The 18,706-nt window shown below is 52.4% G+C and overlaps 1 protein-coding gene across 1 annotated transcript in view; it reads left to right on the top strand.

The window, feature by feature from the left end:
* Positions 1 to 18,706, top strand: part of ABR (ABR activator of RhoGEF and GTPase) — a 183,434-nt gene that overhangs the window by 102,247 nt on the left and 62,481 nt on the right. The window contains exons 3-5 of the mRNA XM_007454242.1: positions 4,627 to 4,725; positions 11,372 to 11,557; positions 16,678 to 16,785. Of these exons, the coding sequence (XP_007454304.1) occupies positions 4,627 to 4,725; positions 11,372 to 11,557; positions 16,678 to 16,785 (393 nt within the window). The remainder of the gene's footprint in view (positions 1 to 4,626; positions 4,726 to 11,371; positions 11,558 to 16,677; positions 16,786 to 18,706) is intronic.

Raw genomic sequence — 18,706 nt, 5'->3', positions numbered from 1 at the left:
GCGGTCCCCGCCCCACTCCCCCCCCCCACCCCCACTCTCTATTCTGCTGAGGAATTAGCTGAAAGAGACCTCCCTGGTGCCTAGGGCTGGGGAGAGGAGAGAATGGCTGGAGTTGAGTCCCTGCATCGACACAACCCAGGGAGGGGCCAGCTGTCCTGAGGCTGAGGCTGATACTTGGCATGGACATAGCGCCTAGACCCAGTGGCACCCGCTCTGACCAGACCCCCCACCCACGGGGTGCTCCTTGCAAACTGGTGTGGCCCATGGACTGAATTCTGCTGTCTATGGAGCTGCTTGGCCTAAGGCTCTGAATTGCAAGTGGCCCTGCCTGTTCAGCCCACGTTGTTGTCTCGGAGGAGATCAAGGCCCCAGGAGAGAGTCTTGACTTGGCCTGGAACCAAAGCTTTGGAGACTTTATTTAGCCCCGACTGTAGAAGTCGACGCCAGGCCAGAGCCAGCTAAGCCTTACTTGCAGTTACTGGCCCTACCAGAGTGACCTGACCTCTTGGATTTGGGGCCTCAGGCTGACACTTTCAGCCCAGCAGATTATGTAAAATACTGGGCATGAACGAGCCCCCTGTGGCTGCTGCCTTTCGTAAGCTCCACTTGGGGAGGAAGTGGGGACAGTGTCACTCAGATGGCAGCTTCCTTGTGCTGCAGGACTGGTAAGCAGTGTGGCACGGGCCCTGGGGGCCCTGAACTCCAGAAAACTCCCCTCCCTGGGGATTCTGGGTGTGTGGGCACCTCTGGAGGGCCATTTGGGGGCAGAGACTGTCTCCTTCACTTGTCTTCCCAGTGCTGGTCACATGGTGGGGAATGAGTGAATGGATGTTGAGCCCTGGTGTCTTATGGGATGATAATAGCTCCAGGAGGATTGAAGAAACAATTGTGAATTTCCAGATAATTCCAAGCCAGGGACAGGTGGGGTCTGAGGAAAGTGAAGACGGTCGGGTTTTGGGTGGTAACTGACAACAGGCCACCTGCTGGTAAAATGCACAGAATTTAATTTCACATCCTTTCCCATCACCTCCACCCCCATGCCAGCCAAAATGTCAGGGTGAATGTGGCCCAGAGTGGGGACTCTTGGGGGTGACTACTTACTGCCTTTTGAGGGGTTCTTTCAAGATTGGACTCTGAGGTTGGAATCTCATGAGGAGCGGGTCCTGCTGCAGTGGGCTGTCACGGGGCCTGACACAAGGGTCTGTGCTCATGCCAGGGTGGGTGGAGGCTTGGTGGGGCTGTGAGTCACCGCGTCTTCACCCTGGTCCTGGTCCAGCCAGCTCTACAGTTAAGCTCACATTGTGCTTAAGTGACTTCCTTGAGAGGATGTTTGCCAGGCCCTCAGGCAAATCCCCAGTTGGCAGGGAACGGGAAGGGAATGGGGCACAGGAGGGGGGCACTGGCCTCCAACGTGGAGGGCGAGTTCCCATTTGTCCGGCTGGGGAAGCAGCAGGTCTGACCTCGACCTCCACTTCCACCTCTAGGGCTGCTCCAGACTCCGGTCTCATTCCTTGGAGGGGGTGCTGCCTGCCGGCGATGCCCACAGCTCTGGGCAGCTGGCATTTTCCACCCTCTGTGCCTCCGAGGGATAATGATAACACCTTCTAGACTGTGGGATTCCAGTGAGTTAATCCACGGAAAGTGCTTAGAACAGTGCCCGGTACTTGTGAAACCATCAATAAATAACCATTGTCTCTCCCTAAAGCTTGGCATCCATACTGGTCTCCTAATGCTGCCGGAAACAAATTACCACACATTTGGTGGCTTAGAACAACACAGATTTATTCGCTTACAAGTCTCAAGGGTCAGCAGGGCTGCATTCCTTCTGGAAGCTCTAGGGAAGAGACCCTGTTCCCTTTTGCCTTTTCCAGCTTCTAGAGGCCCCTGCATCCCTTGGCTCCTGGCCCCATCCTTTGTCTTCAAAGCCAGCAGTGTAGCATCTTTCAGTCTTGCACTCAATCCCTCCCCATCCCCTTCCGCCTCTCCCTCTCCTTCTGTGGGCTCATAACCTTTTCTCTTGCCTGCCTCTCACGAGGACCCTTGTGATTACATAGGGTCCACCTGATAATGCCCAGGATAATCTCCCCACCTAAAACTCCTTAACTTAATGAATTTGCAAAGTCCCTTTTGCCGCACAAGGTGACATAGTCACAGGTTTTGTGGATTAGGAGGTGGACGTCTTTGGCAGGACCTTGTTCTATCACAGGATCAGATTACATTTCAGAGACTGGGAGAGGCAGCCTCCAGCACAAATTGCTAACTGGTTTGCTGATGGAAGGTCAAGGGTTAAGTCCTTCACCTGGGGAAAGGCAGGAAAGCCTGTGAGAACATGCTGGGGTGGCCATGCAGCAGGGGGAAAGCAGCTGTCCTTCGGACGTAGGAGATTTCTGGTGGCTTCAGACACTCTCCCAGCTTATGCTAAGGGTGTGCATTTGATGCCCCGGGAGGGATCTGTTTGGAATAGCATCCGAAGCTTGAAAAAGGAACAGGAGAGTGAGTTGATCATCAGAGCAGTGGATGAGACCAGAATTTGGTGTTCGAGGACCTGCAGGGGAATCCCAGCTCTGCCACTTTCTGGCTGTGTGGTTCTGGGCTAGTCTCCTCCCTCTTTTAAATCTTATTTCTTTGTTTCCATTCGTATAATGGAAAAATATAGTACCTCCCTCAGGGAGGTATTTGAGAGAGGGATGAAGCTAAATGAGAGAGTGGAAAGGACTTACAAGGCTTAATAAATGGCAGGTGCCCACATGTTAGGGGCATCACGTGGTGCTGGGCTTTAGGGGTGTCCAGAGGAGCGTGACGCAGCTGCTTCAAAGACCCTACAGAATCACCGGGCAGGTAACAAGATAGGGCACGCGTCAGGTGCTGCGGCGGTGCCACAGATTCTGACACGAGAGCTGACACTGCAGGCCAGAGGCTTCAGCTGTGTCTTCAGGAGAGAAGACCCCATGTGGAAGAAGGCATTTTAGGCAGCAGGGACGGCGAGAACCAGAGTTCAGAGGCTGGAACATTCCTGGCATGTTGGGAAGGCAGAGATCTGACGGCTGCTGGGGAGATTGGACAAGTAGGGAGAGGCACTAGGAGCCACTGCAGGTGTTTAAGGAGAGAATATGCTGAACCCCCATCACACTTTATAGTCATATTTATATTTACTCGGCTTTTGTGTTTTTTTGTTTTTTAACATCTTTATTGGAGTATAATTGCACAATGGTGTGTTAGTTTCTGCTGTATAACAAAGTGAATCAGCTCTACATATACGTATATCCCCATATCTCCTCCCTCTCGCGTCTCCCTCCCACCCTCCCTATCCCACCCCTCTAGGTGGTCACAAAGCACCGAGCTGATCTCCCTGTGCTCTGCGGCTTCCGCTTTTGTTTTGTAACGTCTTTCTTTCCCACTAGATTATAAGGCACAGGAGCATAGGGGCTATTGAATGCTTGTTTCCCGTTGTATCTACAGGGTCTGGTGGGCATTTGTTGAATGAATAAATAAATGAGTGAAGAACCTACTTGAGTCCCCCAGTAATCACATTTTGCAGCATTAAGTCTTTGACAAGCCTCAGGTGTAGGGTGGTGTTCTGGGAAGGTTGATCTGGCTCTGGTGAGTGGAGCGGAGGCAGGAGAGAGCGGCGCTTGGAATCCAGTGGGGAGTGGGATGCTGTGGGTCTCTACCACAGCAGAGGAGAGGGTGGAGCAGAGGGAAGAATCCTTGCAAGAGATGAGCAAGGACACTTTGTAGAGCTTGGGGACTCAGTGTGGCAGAGGAGGGGGAGAGAGTAGAAAGAGGGAGCCAGGAATGACTTGGGGATCTTAGGTGACAAGAAGAATTTTACGTCTTTTCACTCAGGGAAAGTTTTCAAGCACTTTCTCTGTGCCGGGCACTGTGCTGGTTGGTGACCACTCAAGGCTAAGTGGGGTATGATCTCCACCGTAGAGGAGAAGGAATTCTGGAGGGAGGAGGAGGCCTGTTGGCGTCTGTGCCTTATGCAGTCAGGCAGTCAGGAAATGCTGGCGGGGGTCGGGGGGTAACAAGGGGTAAAGTTGATGGCCCACAGCCAGCACCTTCCATTGTGGGATTGAACCCCCAGGGACAGGAAGATATAGTCAGAGGTGTAGCTGGAAGGCCACTCAGCCGGGGTTCCCATGCCCACTTGCATCCCATCCTCTCTATCCCTACTCCTCTCTGTTTACACATCACTTCCGCTGGGCACCTCCTCTGGCCCCTGCTGCGCCCTCCATGTGACCATGCCCTGCCTCAGTCATGACTCTGATTTCCCTTCTTAACTTTCTGTATCCCACCCCCCCACACCCCCATTAAACTGCTCCCACACATGGGGTCAGGATCTTTTTTATCTTGGTCACTATTATAAGGTTGAATAGGTGGATACAAATAAGGAAATGTGGGGAAAAAAAGGATGGGAGAGATTTAAAGCAAGACATTAGCAGTAGGAATAAGGGTGATTGTTTTTCCTTTTATATTTCTGCATTTTACAAATTTTCTATAATAAGTATTTGGCTTTTATCCCCTGCAAAAGTGTTAAAGAAGAGAAAAAAGGCAAGAAAACAGGCTGCCCAGGATTTTGGTCTCCTTTCTCATGAGCTGTTGGCTTTTGATCTGCTTTTACAGGTGGAAGCAGGGAAAGGCCTGGAGATGAGGAAGCTGGTTCTCTCAGGGTTCCTGGCCAGCGAAGAGATCTATATTAACCAGCTGGAAGCTCTGTTGCTGGTGAGTATATACTCTGGGGCCTTTGTGCTCTAAAACTGCTTTTGGAGTTGGAGAGGGAGGGGGACCTGGACCAGTCCTTCCCAGGGGCGGGGTCTGTGGTACTATTCTGCCTATGGCTTGGCAGCCAAGGTCACTGAAAAGGCCTCTCAGCCCCGGTTCTCCATTACCTGCCCTGGGAAAGGTGGAAGAAGAAACATCACCTGGTTGGGGGTGGTAGACACTCCATCATCCCTGACTATAGTGCAGGCATTACTAACGGATCACAGTTCTCTGTCCAGGTGGGGTCTTAGCCTCCGACTCCAGCTGGTACTCTGGGCAATCTCAACCAGTCAATCACGTTGAGACCTCTTTGTCATCCCTAGTCCCGTTCCTTCCTTCTCTCTGGAGTAGTTAACCATTCGCACCATCCTGAGGCCCTCTGGCCGGAAAAGTGAGCTGAAGGGCTGTCTGTGTGGTTCTGAGAAGCCCTGAGGCATTAGACAGGCTGCCGCCCTCTGTGAATGTGCCTTAGTTTCCTCTCCAAGACGGAGGCGTTGTTGTGAGAATCGGACTGAGAGGGGAATAATACAGTGTTTTCAAAAGGTAAAAGTAACCACACAGATATAAGATGTTTTTGCCTCTGAAGAAAGTGCATATTAGACGCGTCTGGATACTTACTATGCAGAGTGATTGTGGCATGTAGAGTTCTCTTCCTTGGGTGTTGCGCAGTCTGAGACATCAGCTGATGTGAGAAAAAGGAGGGATAAGAAAGGTAGATGTAAATCAGTAGATAGTCATTCTTACAAGAGTTGTAAGATACGCATTTATGTACTTGCTGCGATATGAGGTATTGTCACCCGGTGTCCCAAGGGACTTGCCATTTATTACCCCACGAGTAACTATTGAGATGTGTAGCTGCTTTGTAACACACTGGGATGAGTTGGTGGTCGATCTCACTGGGAGTTTGTTGGTCTGCACAGTCATTTTTTCTAAGGGAGGAACAGTTTGGCAGGTCCATAAGGACTCGGGTCTGGGGCCAGAGCCAGGGCAAGACTTGACGCTGCCATTAATAGTAGACTTATTGCCCTTGTCTTTCAAACTGTGCAACTTAACGATTAGTGGGTAATGTAATCCGTGTAGTGGGGGTGAACCAGCATTTTAAAACAAATGAGAAAGAAAATGTTGGCATATGCATCCCATGTAGTAAAAATAAGTACTATCTCATGCAACTTTTGGCTTGTGTGGATGTGTGTATGTACGTACTGGGCCACATACTTTCTTACATGCATTGTCGGTTTTAAGAACCACTGGTGGGACTTCCCTGGCGGTCCAGCGGCCAAGACTTTGCACTTCCAATGCAAGGAACAAGGGTTCAGTCCCTGGTTGGGAAACTATGATCCCACATGCTGCGCGGCGCAGCCAATAAGTAAGTAAGTAAGTAAGTAAGTAAGTAAGTAAATAAATAAATAATTTTTAAAAAAACCGGCTTTGGGCAAGCCATGGGTAACCCTCTTGAGCCTCAGTTTCCTCATCTGAAGATGAAAACAAGGCCATTACCTTCTCTCTCTCCTTCATGGGGTTGAGAGAATCAGGTGATCCTTTTGGGGACCTAGTGCAGTGCCAGGTACTTAGACACTGAAATATTATCCGAAGGAAGGAGGACAGACAGACGAAATACACCTTATAAACTATGAATCGCTGTGCCCAAACACAGGGGCATAGTTGTCATTACTTAAAGGATGCATATTTGAAAGACGTTCAAAGGAACCAGCCTCCCTGCTCCACTGCTTACTAGCTGTAGACCTTCAGCAGATTAATGAACCTTTGTGCCTCATTTTGTCCACCAGCAAACTGGGTATACTAATATTAGTACTCTCTTCATGGGGTTGTTGTGACGGGTAAGTGAGTTTGCAGGGGAAGCTCTTAGAGCCTGAGTGTGAACGGTTTCTATTATTTTCTCCTGTTCTGGGAAAGAGCGCAGGTTAGAGCTTGTTTGTTTGTATCAACCCACCAGTTCCCTGAAGGAAGGGAAGGTACATGTTCCCATCAGAAGCATGCCCCTTTTAGATTCCAGCTCGGTTCTTATCTGTCACTGGGCCTAATTTGAGTCCCATTTGTCTGGGTAAAGATAACAGACTTAGGGGCCAAAACACTCCCTACCTGCCTGCCTTTCTAACAGCTCACGCTCTCAAGGCAAAAACTGAGGCTGAGGCTCCCAGGCCTGGGGTGTGACCCAGGGTAGGTCCCTCCTCTTCCCCCCAGCTTGTTCATCCTGGTTTGGTTCCTTCTGGAGCAGAGGCAAGGACTAGGGAGGGACGAGCCAGGAGGCCTGGTCTGCACCTGGAGGCCCCTCCAGAAGAGGGGGCAGGACCCTCCACGGCCACAGTCTCAGATGATAAGCCTCAGAGATGAGGAATCAAGCCCTCCTCTCTCTCCTGGAGCTGGGTGCCCTTCCCAGCTACCCAGGAGCTAAGCCCTTTGCTCTTTGGGGTGATCTGACAAAGGCGTTCAGAGAAGAAAACCTGCCTTCCCCAGCTCCCTCCGCCTCCCACGCCCAGCTCTCCTTGCCACCCTACCCCCATTCCCGCAGGTCTTCTCCTGAGTGTTTGTTCTCGGTTTCACACTTCCTAATACGCAAACAGCTGGGCGCGTGTGTAGCCTGGACTGCGGACACACAGACGCAGACGGGGAGGCCACACAGGAGGCTCTGTTCCCGCCGCCTGGGTTGCTGGCTGGGCAAGGTTTGGTAACCTTCCAGAACCCTCCAGGTTCCTGATGGGCTCAGATGACAAGGGAAGAGAGTCTGGGAGCTGGGGCTGAGGCGGGGAGTGGAGGAAGGGGGCAGACCAAATGCACGTAATTCTGCAAGTCTCCGCAGCCTGCAGCTGAGCTGGGTTCTCCCTCTGGCCTGCCTCTGCCTCAGCACCTTCCAGCCCTGGGTCCCACCTGGCCCTCCTCTCTTCAGCTCTCCTTCTGGAGTTTGCTTTGCTCCTTATCTGTAAGATAGGTTCAGGACGCTCCCCTGACCCCTCCACCCCCGCCCCCAGCCTGTGGTGACAGTTAACAAAAGCACATGTGGCAGCCTCCAGGCCTCTTGGGATAGGAGGTGGAGGAAGTGGGCCGATTTCTTTCCCTGGTTTTGAAAAAGTCAAAAGGCAACTTGCTGGGGGACAGAAGAGATAAATGACAGTGTGAAGTCATGAAAGGAGTTCGAACCCGCCTGGCCCGCCTTCCTGAGGAGCACTTCATGGGACGCCCAGAGCCAGAGTTAACTCTAATAAAATGGGGAACTGGCGCCCCGTCCTCTGCTGCAGGATTCTGGGAAGGGGGAGGGGTAGCTGGTGAGCTCTGTCAGGAGAGCAGGGCTGCCTGTGCCTTTCTGCTGCCCTCCCCGCCCGAGGCCTATTTTCAGGCCTTCACCAGATAAAAATAACTGCCTCCAAGGGTCTCAGGCCAGCTGGGGGCACGCATCCAGCACTTTCCCTTCCCCCAAAGGCCTCCCCCCCCAACCTTGTCCTGAGAACCAACGGCCTGATGCCCCAAGCTCAGTCCCTGTCTGTGTGACCTGCCCCTGGTGAGCACCGGCGCTTCCCCTTTTGCAGACAGAGTGGGACTTCAGGAGGAAGCAGAGCAGTTGTGTCTTGTCCCTGCATAGGCCTGAGTGCTTCCCCAGCAGCTTCTGAGAAATCCTGACCACCCCGCCCCCGCCTTCTTCCCCAGGACTGTTCTCTCCTGTTTCCTTTATTCCCCCCCGGGTGGGGATTGCACCCCGGCTGGGACAGGGACTCTGCGGTGACTTGGACCCTCCTCCGGACCTGGGTAGATAGAGGTAAAAAGGATAAACTCTGACTGATCCCAAGGGCCAGCTCTGTATCCTTCACGGAACATCGGGAGCCTTGAGCTCAATGCCGCTGCCCACCTGGGGTGGGGAAAACATTCTTCCTTTCTCCTGGCCCCGGTTCCCTCTGTGTCCCTGCCTGGCATGCTTCCCCAGGCCCCAACCCTCCACTTACTCTGATATTCCCTCTGAGGCCCTTTCCCATCACCTCCTCTGTGAAGCCCTCTCCGAGCTGTGCCAGTTGGTTGGTATTTACAGTCCAAGTCGAGTAATAAGTGTATCTTGCTTTGTCCACGAAAATGTTTCATTTGTGTTGGTCCAGTTTACCCAAATAGATTATAACGTTGTCCGGAGCAAGGAGCATGAGTCATAAAAATAATCTCCTGAAGGGAAAATTGGACCCCGTCACTCCCCTGTTTCAATCCCTCCAGGGAAAGCCAGGTCATTACATGGGCTTAAAAGCTGCATTCCTTCCCCCTGTGTGATCTGGCCTCTGCTCACCCCTCCACCCCTCCTTTAGGGCCCTGCTCGCCAACCCCCTTGCTCGCAGCACACAGGCTCACTGGCTTGCTTCTAGCTCCTCTCTCTGCCCAAGCTATTCCCACCTTGGGACCAGGCCTTGAGGAGCTCTGCCTGAAATACTGTCCCCTTTGCCCCCATGCTTCCATTTCAGGTCAGTGTCTCCTTCTTGTCCTTCAGCAGGACTCCCCTTCTTATTTCCTTCATTGCACTTACGCGTGATTTTGTGTTTGATTGTTTCCTCGTGTTTTGTTTGTCTCCCCTACTAGATGGGAGGCTCCATGGGGGCAGTGATTAGTGAATCACTGAATACCCGCTACACCCCCTGGTCTGGCCTTACATGGGCACTTGGTCCATTATTTGTGGGGTAAATAGTAATAACAGTAGCAGATAACATTTATTGATTGCCCTCTATGTGCCAGGCACATACTCAATATTTTAGATAGATGATGGCTTTTGATCTTCCCATCAGTGTTCTTGAGAAGATAATATTATCCCGGTTTCACAAATAAGGCTGCTGAGGCCCAGAGATGCTAAGTGACTTCCCCACAGCTATTAAGCGGCAGAATGAGGACTCTGGCCCACACTGCCTGGCCTGCACCAGGTCGAACCCCAGCCTGCTTTCCTAGCAAAGGGCTGGACATTAAGGCCTCATTGGTTCCAGCACTGAGAGGGTCAGAGGAGGACTTCCGCTTTTTCCTGCTTTCATCATCACGTCTGGATTTTTTAGAGCTGGGAGGACAGGCGAGCCAGAAATCAGGGCATTGTCTGGGTTTTTAAGTAGATGGGACTTCCCCTTGTGGACAGACAGATGGGAGGATAGAGTGAAGCCTGGCTGGACATCCGGCTGCTGTGGCTGGCTCGAGCTTGGGGATCTTCTCTCAGGGTGAGCCAGCGATAACTTCGGCCTCCCTCAGTGGAGGTGTTCCCTGCAGTCCAGCACTGAGTCACCCATTCTCTGCTAGAATGCTTGCCTTGTTGAGAGCTCGCTACCTAATCCTGTGAGATAGTGGGGGGCGGCTCTAGTGAGCCCATACCTGCGCCTGCAACTTCTCCTTTCTGCCCTCTGGGTCTCCAGAATGACCCAGACTAAGTCAAAGGCCTCTTTCCACACAGCCCTTTATCTTCACAGTAGATGAAGAACACCAACCGTGTCTGACTCAGGCTTCTCTCTCTCAAGTAAACGTACCCCTCCCCCCCACCTCCCCACCCCCATGCCTTCTCTGTGGGGCAGGTTCCCAGACCCTCTCCCCTGAAGGGCCTTTGGTGTGCAGTCTGGGCATCTTTGGGGGCTTTAGGGCTGAAGGAAGGTCAATCATGGAGGAGCTCTTTATCCTTCAGTGTCATTTATTGTTTGTTTCAATGATTAATTTTAATAGCTTTTTTTCCTGATTATAAAATTAATATTTACTCACTGGAGGTGATTTAGAAAATACAGAAATCCCACTGAAGAAAATGTATCCAAGCCTCATTTTCCCTTCATGTTGGGCTTTAAGATGATGACTCCAGCTCCCAGCAAGTGTTGGGGATGGTCCTGAGCTTCTGTCTCTCACCTCACCCTCTCCACCAGCAGGCCTTGGAGCACCTAGGTGTAGATAAGCAGAGATGACAGATAGGGATAGTGCATGTCATCTTGCATGTCAGCCTCGGCATTGAGAAAGAGTCTGAGGCTACGACAAGGCTCAGTGAGAAAGGTCATTGTGATTGCTTAGCAATGTCTGCCATGGGTACAGGAGGTAGCACGGTGGCATGCATGCCACGCTCACTCTCTCTATACTAAGTGATGGGAACTTAAGATATCAGCGCAGCTGAGATTGGTTTGGGTCCCTTAGAAACTCTATTCCCCAAGTCCTAGAATCATGTTCTGTTTCTTGGAAGGAAATAGCTAAGGGGTTGAGTTCCCAGTCAACCCTCCTTCCCACTGAAGCATGACAAGGGAGTTTGTGACTCAGAGCATGAGGCCATTGTGGAAGAAAGCTATGGACCCTGTTAAACCATCAAGCAAACCTAGTACAGGCTGAGAACCAGAGGTCCCTCAGGGGACACGGGGTGGGAGAAATGTGTCCTGGCACCACCCCTCGGACCTGGTGGGACTGCTGGACCAGGCTCCCTCTTCTTACAGTAATGAGTGGCTTGTTGGGGCCTTTGACAGCAGCTGCTCCATTCAAACCACGCTTCAGGTACCCTGGCCTCAGTGGCCTTATCTGGGCAGAACTCGAGCAGCAGGAGGGCCTAATCTGGGCCCTGGGCCTGCTGACCCTCCAGTTAATTTGCCTCTCACCTCTGCTCTTTCTTCCCCTTCCCGCCCAGCCCATGAAACCCCTGAAGGCCACTGCCACCACCTCCCAGCCCGTGCTCACCATCCAACAGATCGAGACCATCTTCTACAAGGTCCAGGACATTTACGAGATCCACAAGGAGTTCTATGACAGCCTCTGCCCCAAGGTGCAGCAGTGGGACAGCCAGGTCACCATGGGCCACCTCTTCCAGAAGCTGGTGAGTCTCCTGTTGACGGAGGGCCCTTACCCGGGGCCCCAGTGGAGTTGCCGGTGTTGAGAGAGGACTGGTCAGCCCCAGACCTCCTGGCCTCCTTGAAGGCCTGAGTCATTTCTGAGTCCTGGAGGAAAGCCTGGGCTTCTGCCTTACGGGGAACCTGGGCCTGGTGCCCCGACTCCCGGCCTCCCCCAGTGAAGCCCTAGACTGCTTCTAGGGCTGCCAGAGACAGGCCACGTGGGTGGGTGCCCTTGGCAGGGCACTGTTTCTCTCACCTGGGGGCCCCAGGGCTGGGCTGCGGGGCCCTGTACCTCAGCCGGCAGAGGGGCAAGTGCCAGGTGGACGGGCAGGGACCGCTCACCTGAGACTTCAGACGCTCGCCTCACTTCCCCGCTGCCTGTGAAGTGAAGAGTCGGGAGGGAGACCGTGTCAGCCAACGATCCTCTCCTGAGGACCCTGGAGCAGGGAGCACTAAGAGCCCAGCCCGCCCGCAGGGCAGGGAGAAGGGCAGAGGAGGTGCAAGTAGCGTGCGGCCTTGGTCGGGAACGACCCTCTCCTCTAGCTCGGTGTCCGTCTCTGGCCGCGTCCCCTGAGGACCCCCAGTCACACCCACAGGGCCCCCACCCGGCTCTCCGCCACGTAACTTCTGCCTGTCCAGCAGGCGGGATGGAGCTCAGGAGTCTGTGGCCCTGTCCTCTGGGTATGAGTTTGGAGGGGCGGGGGGACGGGGAGCAGTGCTGCTCCGTTTCCTCCCCTGCAGTGGTGGGACATGTTGAATGCACAGGGCTCTGCTTTCCTTACATGGGGAAGACTCTTGCTTGGATGCTCCTAGGCCACAAGCTCAGCATATGCTCAGAACTGAACTCATTGGCTCTGAAGTGCTTTGCTCTTTTCCCTGCCTGTGTCTCAGTGGGTGCGGCCATGTCCCAACCCCCGTCCATCCATGACTCCGGGGGGCTCATCCTTGGCACCTCCCCTCCCCCACCCCCTTCCACCTCCCTGCATCCCATGGAGTCCACTTGTTTAAAGCTCACAGCCACCTGCTTCTCTCCAGCCCTCTGGCGCCCTCACCTGGACCACTGCTGTGGCCTCATGAGTGGCTTCTGCCCCAGACCTGCCTCCCAGGCAGCCTCTGGCCTCTACCTAAAAGCAGGAGAGCGTTTTCTAAACTCCTGACCGGACCTCAAGTCCCCCCCTGCTCAGGGATTTGGATAAAGGCCAGGCTCCGAGGAGTGGCTTATGAGACCCTCTGCTGCTGGCCTCAGCCCCACCCTCTGTGCCCCCGACGCGGAACCTTCTGGTCTCAGTTCACACTGCAAGCACGCTTGACCTCTCTGTACTTGCGCTCTAGCCTGAAATGTCCTTCTCTGTCTTATCTGGCTTCTCTGGTCAGTTTCCAGTTTAGAAAATTGGAATCCTCCTCCGTGGAGTAGCCTTGCACAGCCTCTGAAATGCAGCCCCTATGCTTACCCCCTCCGTGAACACTAAACTGCCTGACTCCCCAGAACCATAAGCTCCAGGAGGACAGACTGTATTTTCTTCAATTTGGACCCCCAGAACCAGCCCAGTGATGAATACATGAATGAGTGAGTGAGGGAGTGAATGAATGGGTGAATGAGTGCACCGTGTCCTTGAACCCTGGGACCAGGGAGAAGTTGGAAAGGCACTGGGGAGACATCACAGGACCTGAGGTCTGTGTCCTGAGGGACAGCAGTGTTACAGAGATGAGCACAGTTTCTAGAGCCAGATCGCAGCTGGGTTTGAATCCGGGTTCTGCCACAGGTTAAACTTGAGACACTGGGCAACTTACCCAGCTTCTCCTGACTCAGCTTCCTCATCTGTAAAAACGGGGATAATAATAGTATTTACTTTATTGGATTGTTGTGAGGACTGAGTGAGTTAATACCTGAAAAGTTCTTGGAACAGGACTTGGAATATAGTAAATGAGTAAATACTCAGTAGTTAGCCATTATCATTACCGTTATTACTATTATTACTGCTACTATTATTATTATTAGAAAGAAGCACCCCTGAAAGGCATTGTTGCCAGGGAACTCCACACTTCTGGTTCTGGCAGCCCCAGAGTGCTGGCCCCAGTTCAGGGATGATGAACGCCCAGTCATCACTGCCCGCCTGGTCCAGGAGCCTGAGCTGATTGGCTTGGTGGGCAGCCTCTCCTCAGCCCTCAGGAGGGCAGAAGAGAGCAAACCCCGTTGGGGTAGGGGGGGGCGGGGGGCGGTGGTAGGAGTGAGTAGCCTGGAGCATAGTGGAAAGGCTGTCCCAGTTTATCTTTGTCACTTGGACCCTGCTGTCACCAGGCTTCCCCGTTCTGGTCTGAGCTTCACTGGCCTGGCTATGAATTTGCTACCCCCCTCTTCCCTCCCCCTGCATCATGAACTGATGTCTGAAGCCCCAGGGGCTACAGGCTTGGGAGGAGGCCGGGCAGGCCAGGCATCTGGAGACAGTTTATTTTCAGCTGGTCTCCGGGTATTTGATTATCCATTACTGAGAGAAGGGAATTAGCATCTCTGTTATTTGTTTTATGGCATCACCCCAGTGCCAAGCTGCTGTTTCCAAGCAACCTCCACTTCCCAGTTAATGGCCCTGGTAGGCCAGGCCTTGGACCCTGCAGACTAAGGTGCTCCATGGAGATGGCAGTGCCTGGGATGGCCGGTGACCCCTGCGCACAGGCCTTATGCCCAGGTGGCTTCTGCTTCTGGCTCACCTCCGGCTACTCCCTTCTGTAGTGGGATAGGAGGGTGGCGTACCACCCTGAGCACCCAGCCTTTATCTTTCTGTGGGAAGGGGGACAAGGAATGTGCACACTTAGAAGAATAGCAATGATACTTTGGTTTAGGAAGTGACTGGCTAGCACATCCCCTGTAGCTCGGGACACCAGTGGGCCAGCACTCCGTCTGGAAGAGGAAACGAACTCCATCCCTTCCCGCCCCTCCCCATCTGGGATTTTCCTTTCTGAAAAGTCTGGCCCATCTGGGGCTGAGACCTGCATGGCTCTGGCCCTGGCTTCTTCACAAGCATCCCAGCTCTCACTTTCCCCTCTGGCTTTCCTGCGCCCCACCTGCCAGCTTCCTCAGAGTTCTGTCTCTGCCCTGGGTGGCTCCAGGTCCCCTGCCCACCTCTTTGGATCCTTGAGGAGCACAGGGATTCTGCAGAAAGCAGAGTCGATCCGGTGCAGGGCTCAGGGGCAGCCCACTTCCCCCCTCGTACCTTGGCGGGTAGAAGCCTTGCAGCAGCTGAACATCCTTGCTACGTCATTGGAAAAAATTTTAACCAGAAAATCTAGAGAATAAGGTAGCAAACGATGGTGCAGTCACCTCCCAGAATTAACCGATGTTAAGCTCTGAAGATATATGGAAAGACTTTTCAGTCAAGAAAATAAAGCATTACGGATGAGGATGAAGTCTCTCTCCCTTTCCTCTTGCCCTTCCTCTCAACCTAGAAGCAGCTACTGACATGAATTTGGTGTGTAGCCTTCTAGGCTGCAGTTCGTGTTTTTGCTATGCATATATATCTTTTCATGGCATTGCATGTACTTTTAAAGTATACATAAGTGTGTCTATATGTATCGTATGTTTTGCAGTTCAATCAGCATTCATTTTGAAACTTGTCAGTGTTGCTACACAACGATCTAGTTCATCCATTTTAACTGCACTGTGTGTATGGGTTCCTCTTGTGAGCATTCGTTTCCAGTCTTTTCACAAAAGAAAGAGTGAGGCAGGTAAATACCCTTGTTCACATTTCCTCGTGCACACACATATTCAAGTTTCTCTAGAGCAGTGCTTTCCAGTAGAAATATAGTGCGAGCCACGTATGTAACATAAACTTTTCTAGTGGTCTCATGGAGTAAAAATAAACAGGTGAAATTAATGTTAAGAATATATTTTATTTAGCCCAATAGAGTCAAAATATTATCATTTCCACATGTAAACAAGATTAAGAAATTAATGAGATAATTTACATTCTCTTTCTCATACTAAGCCTTTGAAACCCAGTGTGTATTTCGCACTCAGCACATCTCAGTTTGGACTAGTCACATTTTAGGCGCTCAATATCCAGGTGTAGCAAGTGGCTCCTGTAACGGACAGCATAGCCCTGGGGTCTGTTTGCAGAAGAGGATTTGCTAAGTCGTAGGCTAAGCTGTGCATATTTTCAGCTTTATTAGTTATTGACAAATTACTCTCCAAATAATTATACTGATTTACACGCCCGCAAGCAGTCTGGAAAAGTTCCTGTTTTCCTACATTCTTTCCAGCCCTTAACATCATTAGACTTTTAAATTTTGACCAGGTTGACGGGTATTAAGTAGTATCTCATTGTGGTTTAATTAGAATTTCCACCCTTTGCTCTGGTAAGAGGAAATGTACATGCAGAGCACAGAGAAGGCTTTCCATAAATACTTGCGGAATTGAATTAACGAGCCTTGGTTTCCCCTTTTGCAGAAAGGGCTGATGGCATCTGTCCTGCCTCCCCAAGGAGGCGACAGGCTCTGTGTGGTCCGAAGCTGTGGAAAGCTTTGTGTTAGGTTCAAAGCGACACGCAAATGTGTAGAGAGGAAGGACCTCTGGCTCCTTGGAGGCTGAGGAGGTGGGGACGAGGACCTCGAGGGAGGCCAAGGGAAGTGGGGACTGTGCCTTTAAATACAGTTCCCCACACTGAGCATGGGGAGTGGGGCACTGAGCAGGCCACATGTGCCCACCCCTCTCCCTGTCTCCCCCTGCTTCAGCTAATTCCAGGACGTGAAAGATGCGTGAGGCATTAAGGGGCTTCAAACCGTGCGACACTTTGATGATGCTAAATAAAGCCAAATGCTGCAATGAACTGAGTTTTGGCATGCCAACAAAGGCTGTGCCCTGCTCCCCCCAACCCCCAATGCCCCCTCGTTAACCTTATTGGCTGAGCCAGTTTCCATGGAAACTACCAAGTTCAAAGGGATACTGTAGTATGTTCACCCTGCCTTTTCCTTCTGCTCCCAGCTAGCCACTTGGACTGAGTTAGAGGTTCTGAGTGCTAAGGGAGCTCCAGGTGCTCTGGTCATGCTTTCATCCATTCATGAATCCTCTCTCCCCATCCCTCTCCTGCCCTTCTCTCTCTTCTCCCTGCAGGCCAGCCAGCTTGGCGTGTACAAAGCGTTTGTGGATAACTATAAAGTCGCTCTGGAGACAGCTGAGAAGTGCAGCCAGTCCAACAACCAATTCCAGAAGATCTCCGAGGTGGGCAGCTCCCTGCACAGCCACCCCTACGACTCGGGGTTTGGGGGGCTGCTCAGAGCCTTCTAGCCTTAGGGCCTCTCCTCCCCTGCTTGCCAGTGAGGAAATTGGTTCCCCTGATGAGTAACATTTAGCCTGATTTGCTTTCTTGCCCGTGACATTTTCCCTCCTAACGTAAGAATATCGCTTTATGTATGATTTTGTTATTCTGTTTTAGGTTATTCTGCATTAGAACAGGGGAAGCAAAAAAGGAAATTAAAAAGGCAGCATTCTCCCACACTGTGGTGACCTTAAGCAAGTCACTTCCCTTCTCTTGGGCTTATTTCCTCTGCTGTAGAATGAGGTGTCTGGATTGATCCAGCTCATCCCAAGCTTGCTCGACAAGAACCACCAGGGGCACTGTTTAAAATGCAGATCTTCAGGCACCTTCCCTGGAGCTTCAATTCAGAAGGGTTGGGGTGGGGCCCAGGAGTCTGTATTTTTAACAAACTTCCCCAGGTGATTTTTATCATCAGGAAGATTTGAGGGAGTCTGGACTAGGTGATCTTTTAAGATCCTTGCAGTCCCATAGAGAGCGGACAAAGGCCGCGTGGATAAGAAGCCCTGGACCTTCTGGCTGGGAATATTCCTGTCCCTGCGGCTGCAGCCCAGCCCTCCCACCACCCTCCTCCTCAGGGTAAAGATGTGGCATTGTCTGCCTCCGACACTTCTATCCAGGACGTGGCAGGGAAGGGCTCCAGGATTCCTCAGGAGCACAGCCCAGCTCACCCCTTGAGCCAAAAAGATCTCAGGGATACCCCCCAACCCCCCCCTCCCAACCAGGCCACTGGCTTTACAATCACAGCACCCAGCTCCAAGCTTGGGGCAGGAGAACCTCTGGTTCCAAGGAAAGGGAGCTCCTTCTGCAGTTTTGGAAGTCCTGCCTTATAGGCCCCTCTGAATCCTTTGCTTTCTCTCTTAGCTCTGATGCTGGAAAAGTTGGTGAGGTGCAGGGTAGTTTTCGAGAAACTACTGGGGTTATAAGGGTTATACCCAAGTTTGGAATCAGCTGGGAGGCAGTACAAGAGTAGGGCAGATGGAGATGAAAATGTCAGCTTGATTACTAGTCAAAGCCGGATTGGAAAAATGTGGACATGGATCTGTAGCCACACTGGATTTGCTAACACTTCCCCTCCACGTTCAAACACATCTATTGGGGGCAGAGAGAGGAGGGCTGAGCTCTGTTTCTTCTCCCAAACCCAGGGGTCAGGTGAGTCACCCTCTGCCTGGGAAGACGGAGTGGAGTGAGGGGTGGGAAGGTCCCTCTAAGTGGAGCAGTGAGGCTGGAGGAAGGGTGTTCCTCTCACGGCTCCCCGCCCTCCCTGGGAACAAACTGGGTTTCCCCTCTGTGTTCAGAGTGACCCTGCCAAGGCTGCCCGGGTGCCCGGGGTCATGTGTGGTCCAGAGAGTGGTTGGGGGGTTCTCATCTTAGCCTGGGGTGACTGCCTGTTCTCTGTGGTTGGCAGAAACCCCTGTACTCTTCCCCAAGCCCCTCTCATAGCCAGCTGGCCCCAAGGGCAGAGCGAGGCCCGTGGCCTGCTGTCAGTGGCTTCTCACCCTGACTCATGCGCAGACGCCGTCACTTCCCACTGGTGCTGCCACTTAATTACTGCAATTAGGCCCTCCTCCTCTGCAGCAGAGCGATTTCATACCTCTAGGCTGCACTGGAAGGGGACATGGAGAAAAATTCCCTAAATCTGGGAACCCAGACACAGCCTTGAGAAGCTGAGTAACCTTCCTTTTCCCAAGCCCCACACCCCAGGCTCAGTCCCTGGGGGTTTTCTCTGTCTAGAAACAGCTTGAGGCAGGAGTAGGAAGTGTGGAGCTCCCACTGCCTGGGCATTGCCTCCCAGGCAGAGCAGGCAACATCACCTGGTACCTGACC

Source organism: Lipotes vexillifer, unplaced genomic scaffold (assembly GCF_000442215.2).
Source record: "Lipotes vexillifer unplaced genomic scaffold, Lipotes_vexillifer_v1.1 scaffold680, whole genome shotgun sequence".
Taxonomy (NCBI): Eukaryota; Metazoa; Chordata; class Mammalia; order Artiodactyla; family Lipotidae; genus Lipotes; species Lipotes vexillifer.
This window is presented reverse-complemented; position numbering and strand designations above follow the sequence as displayed.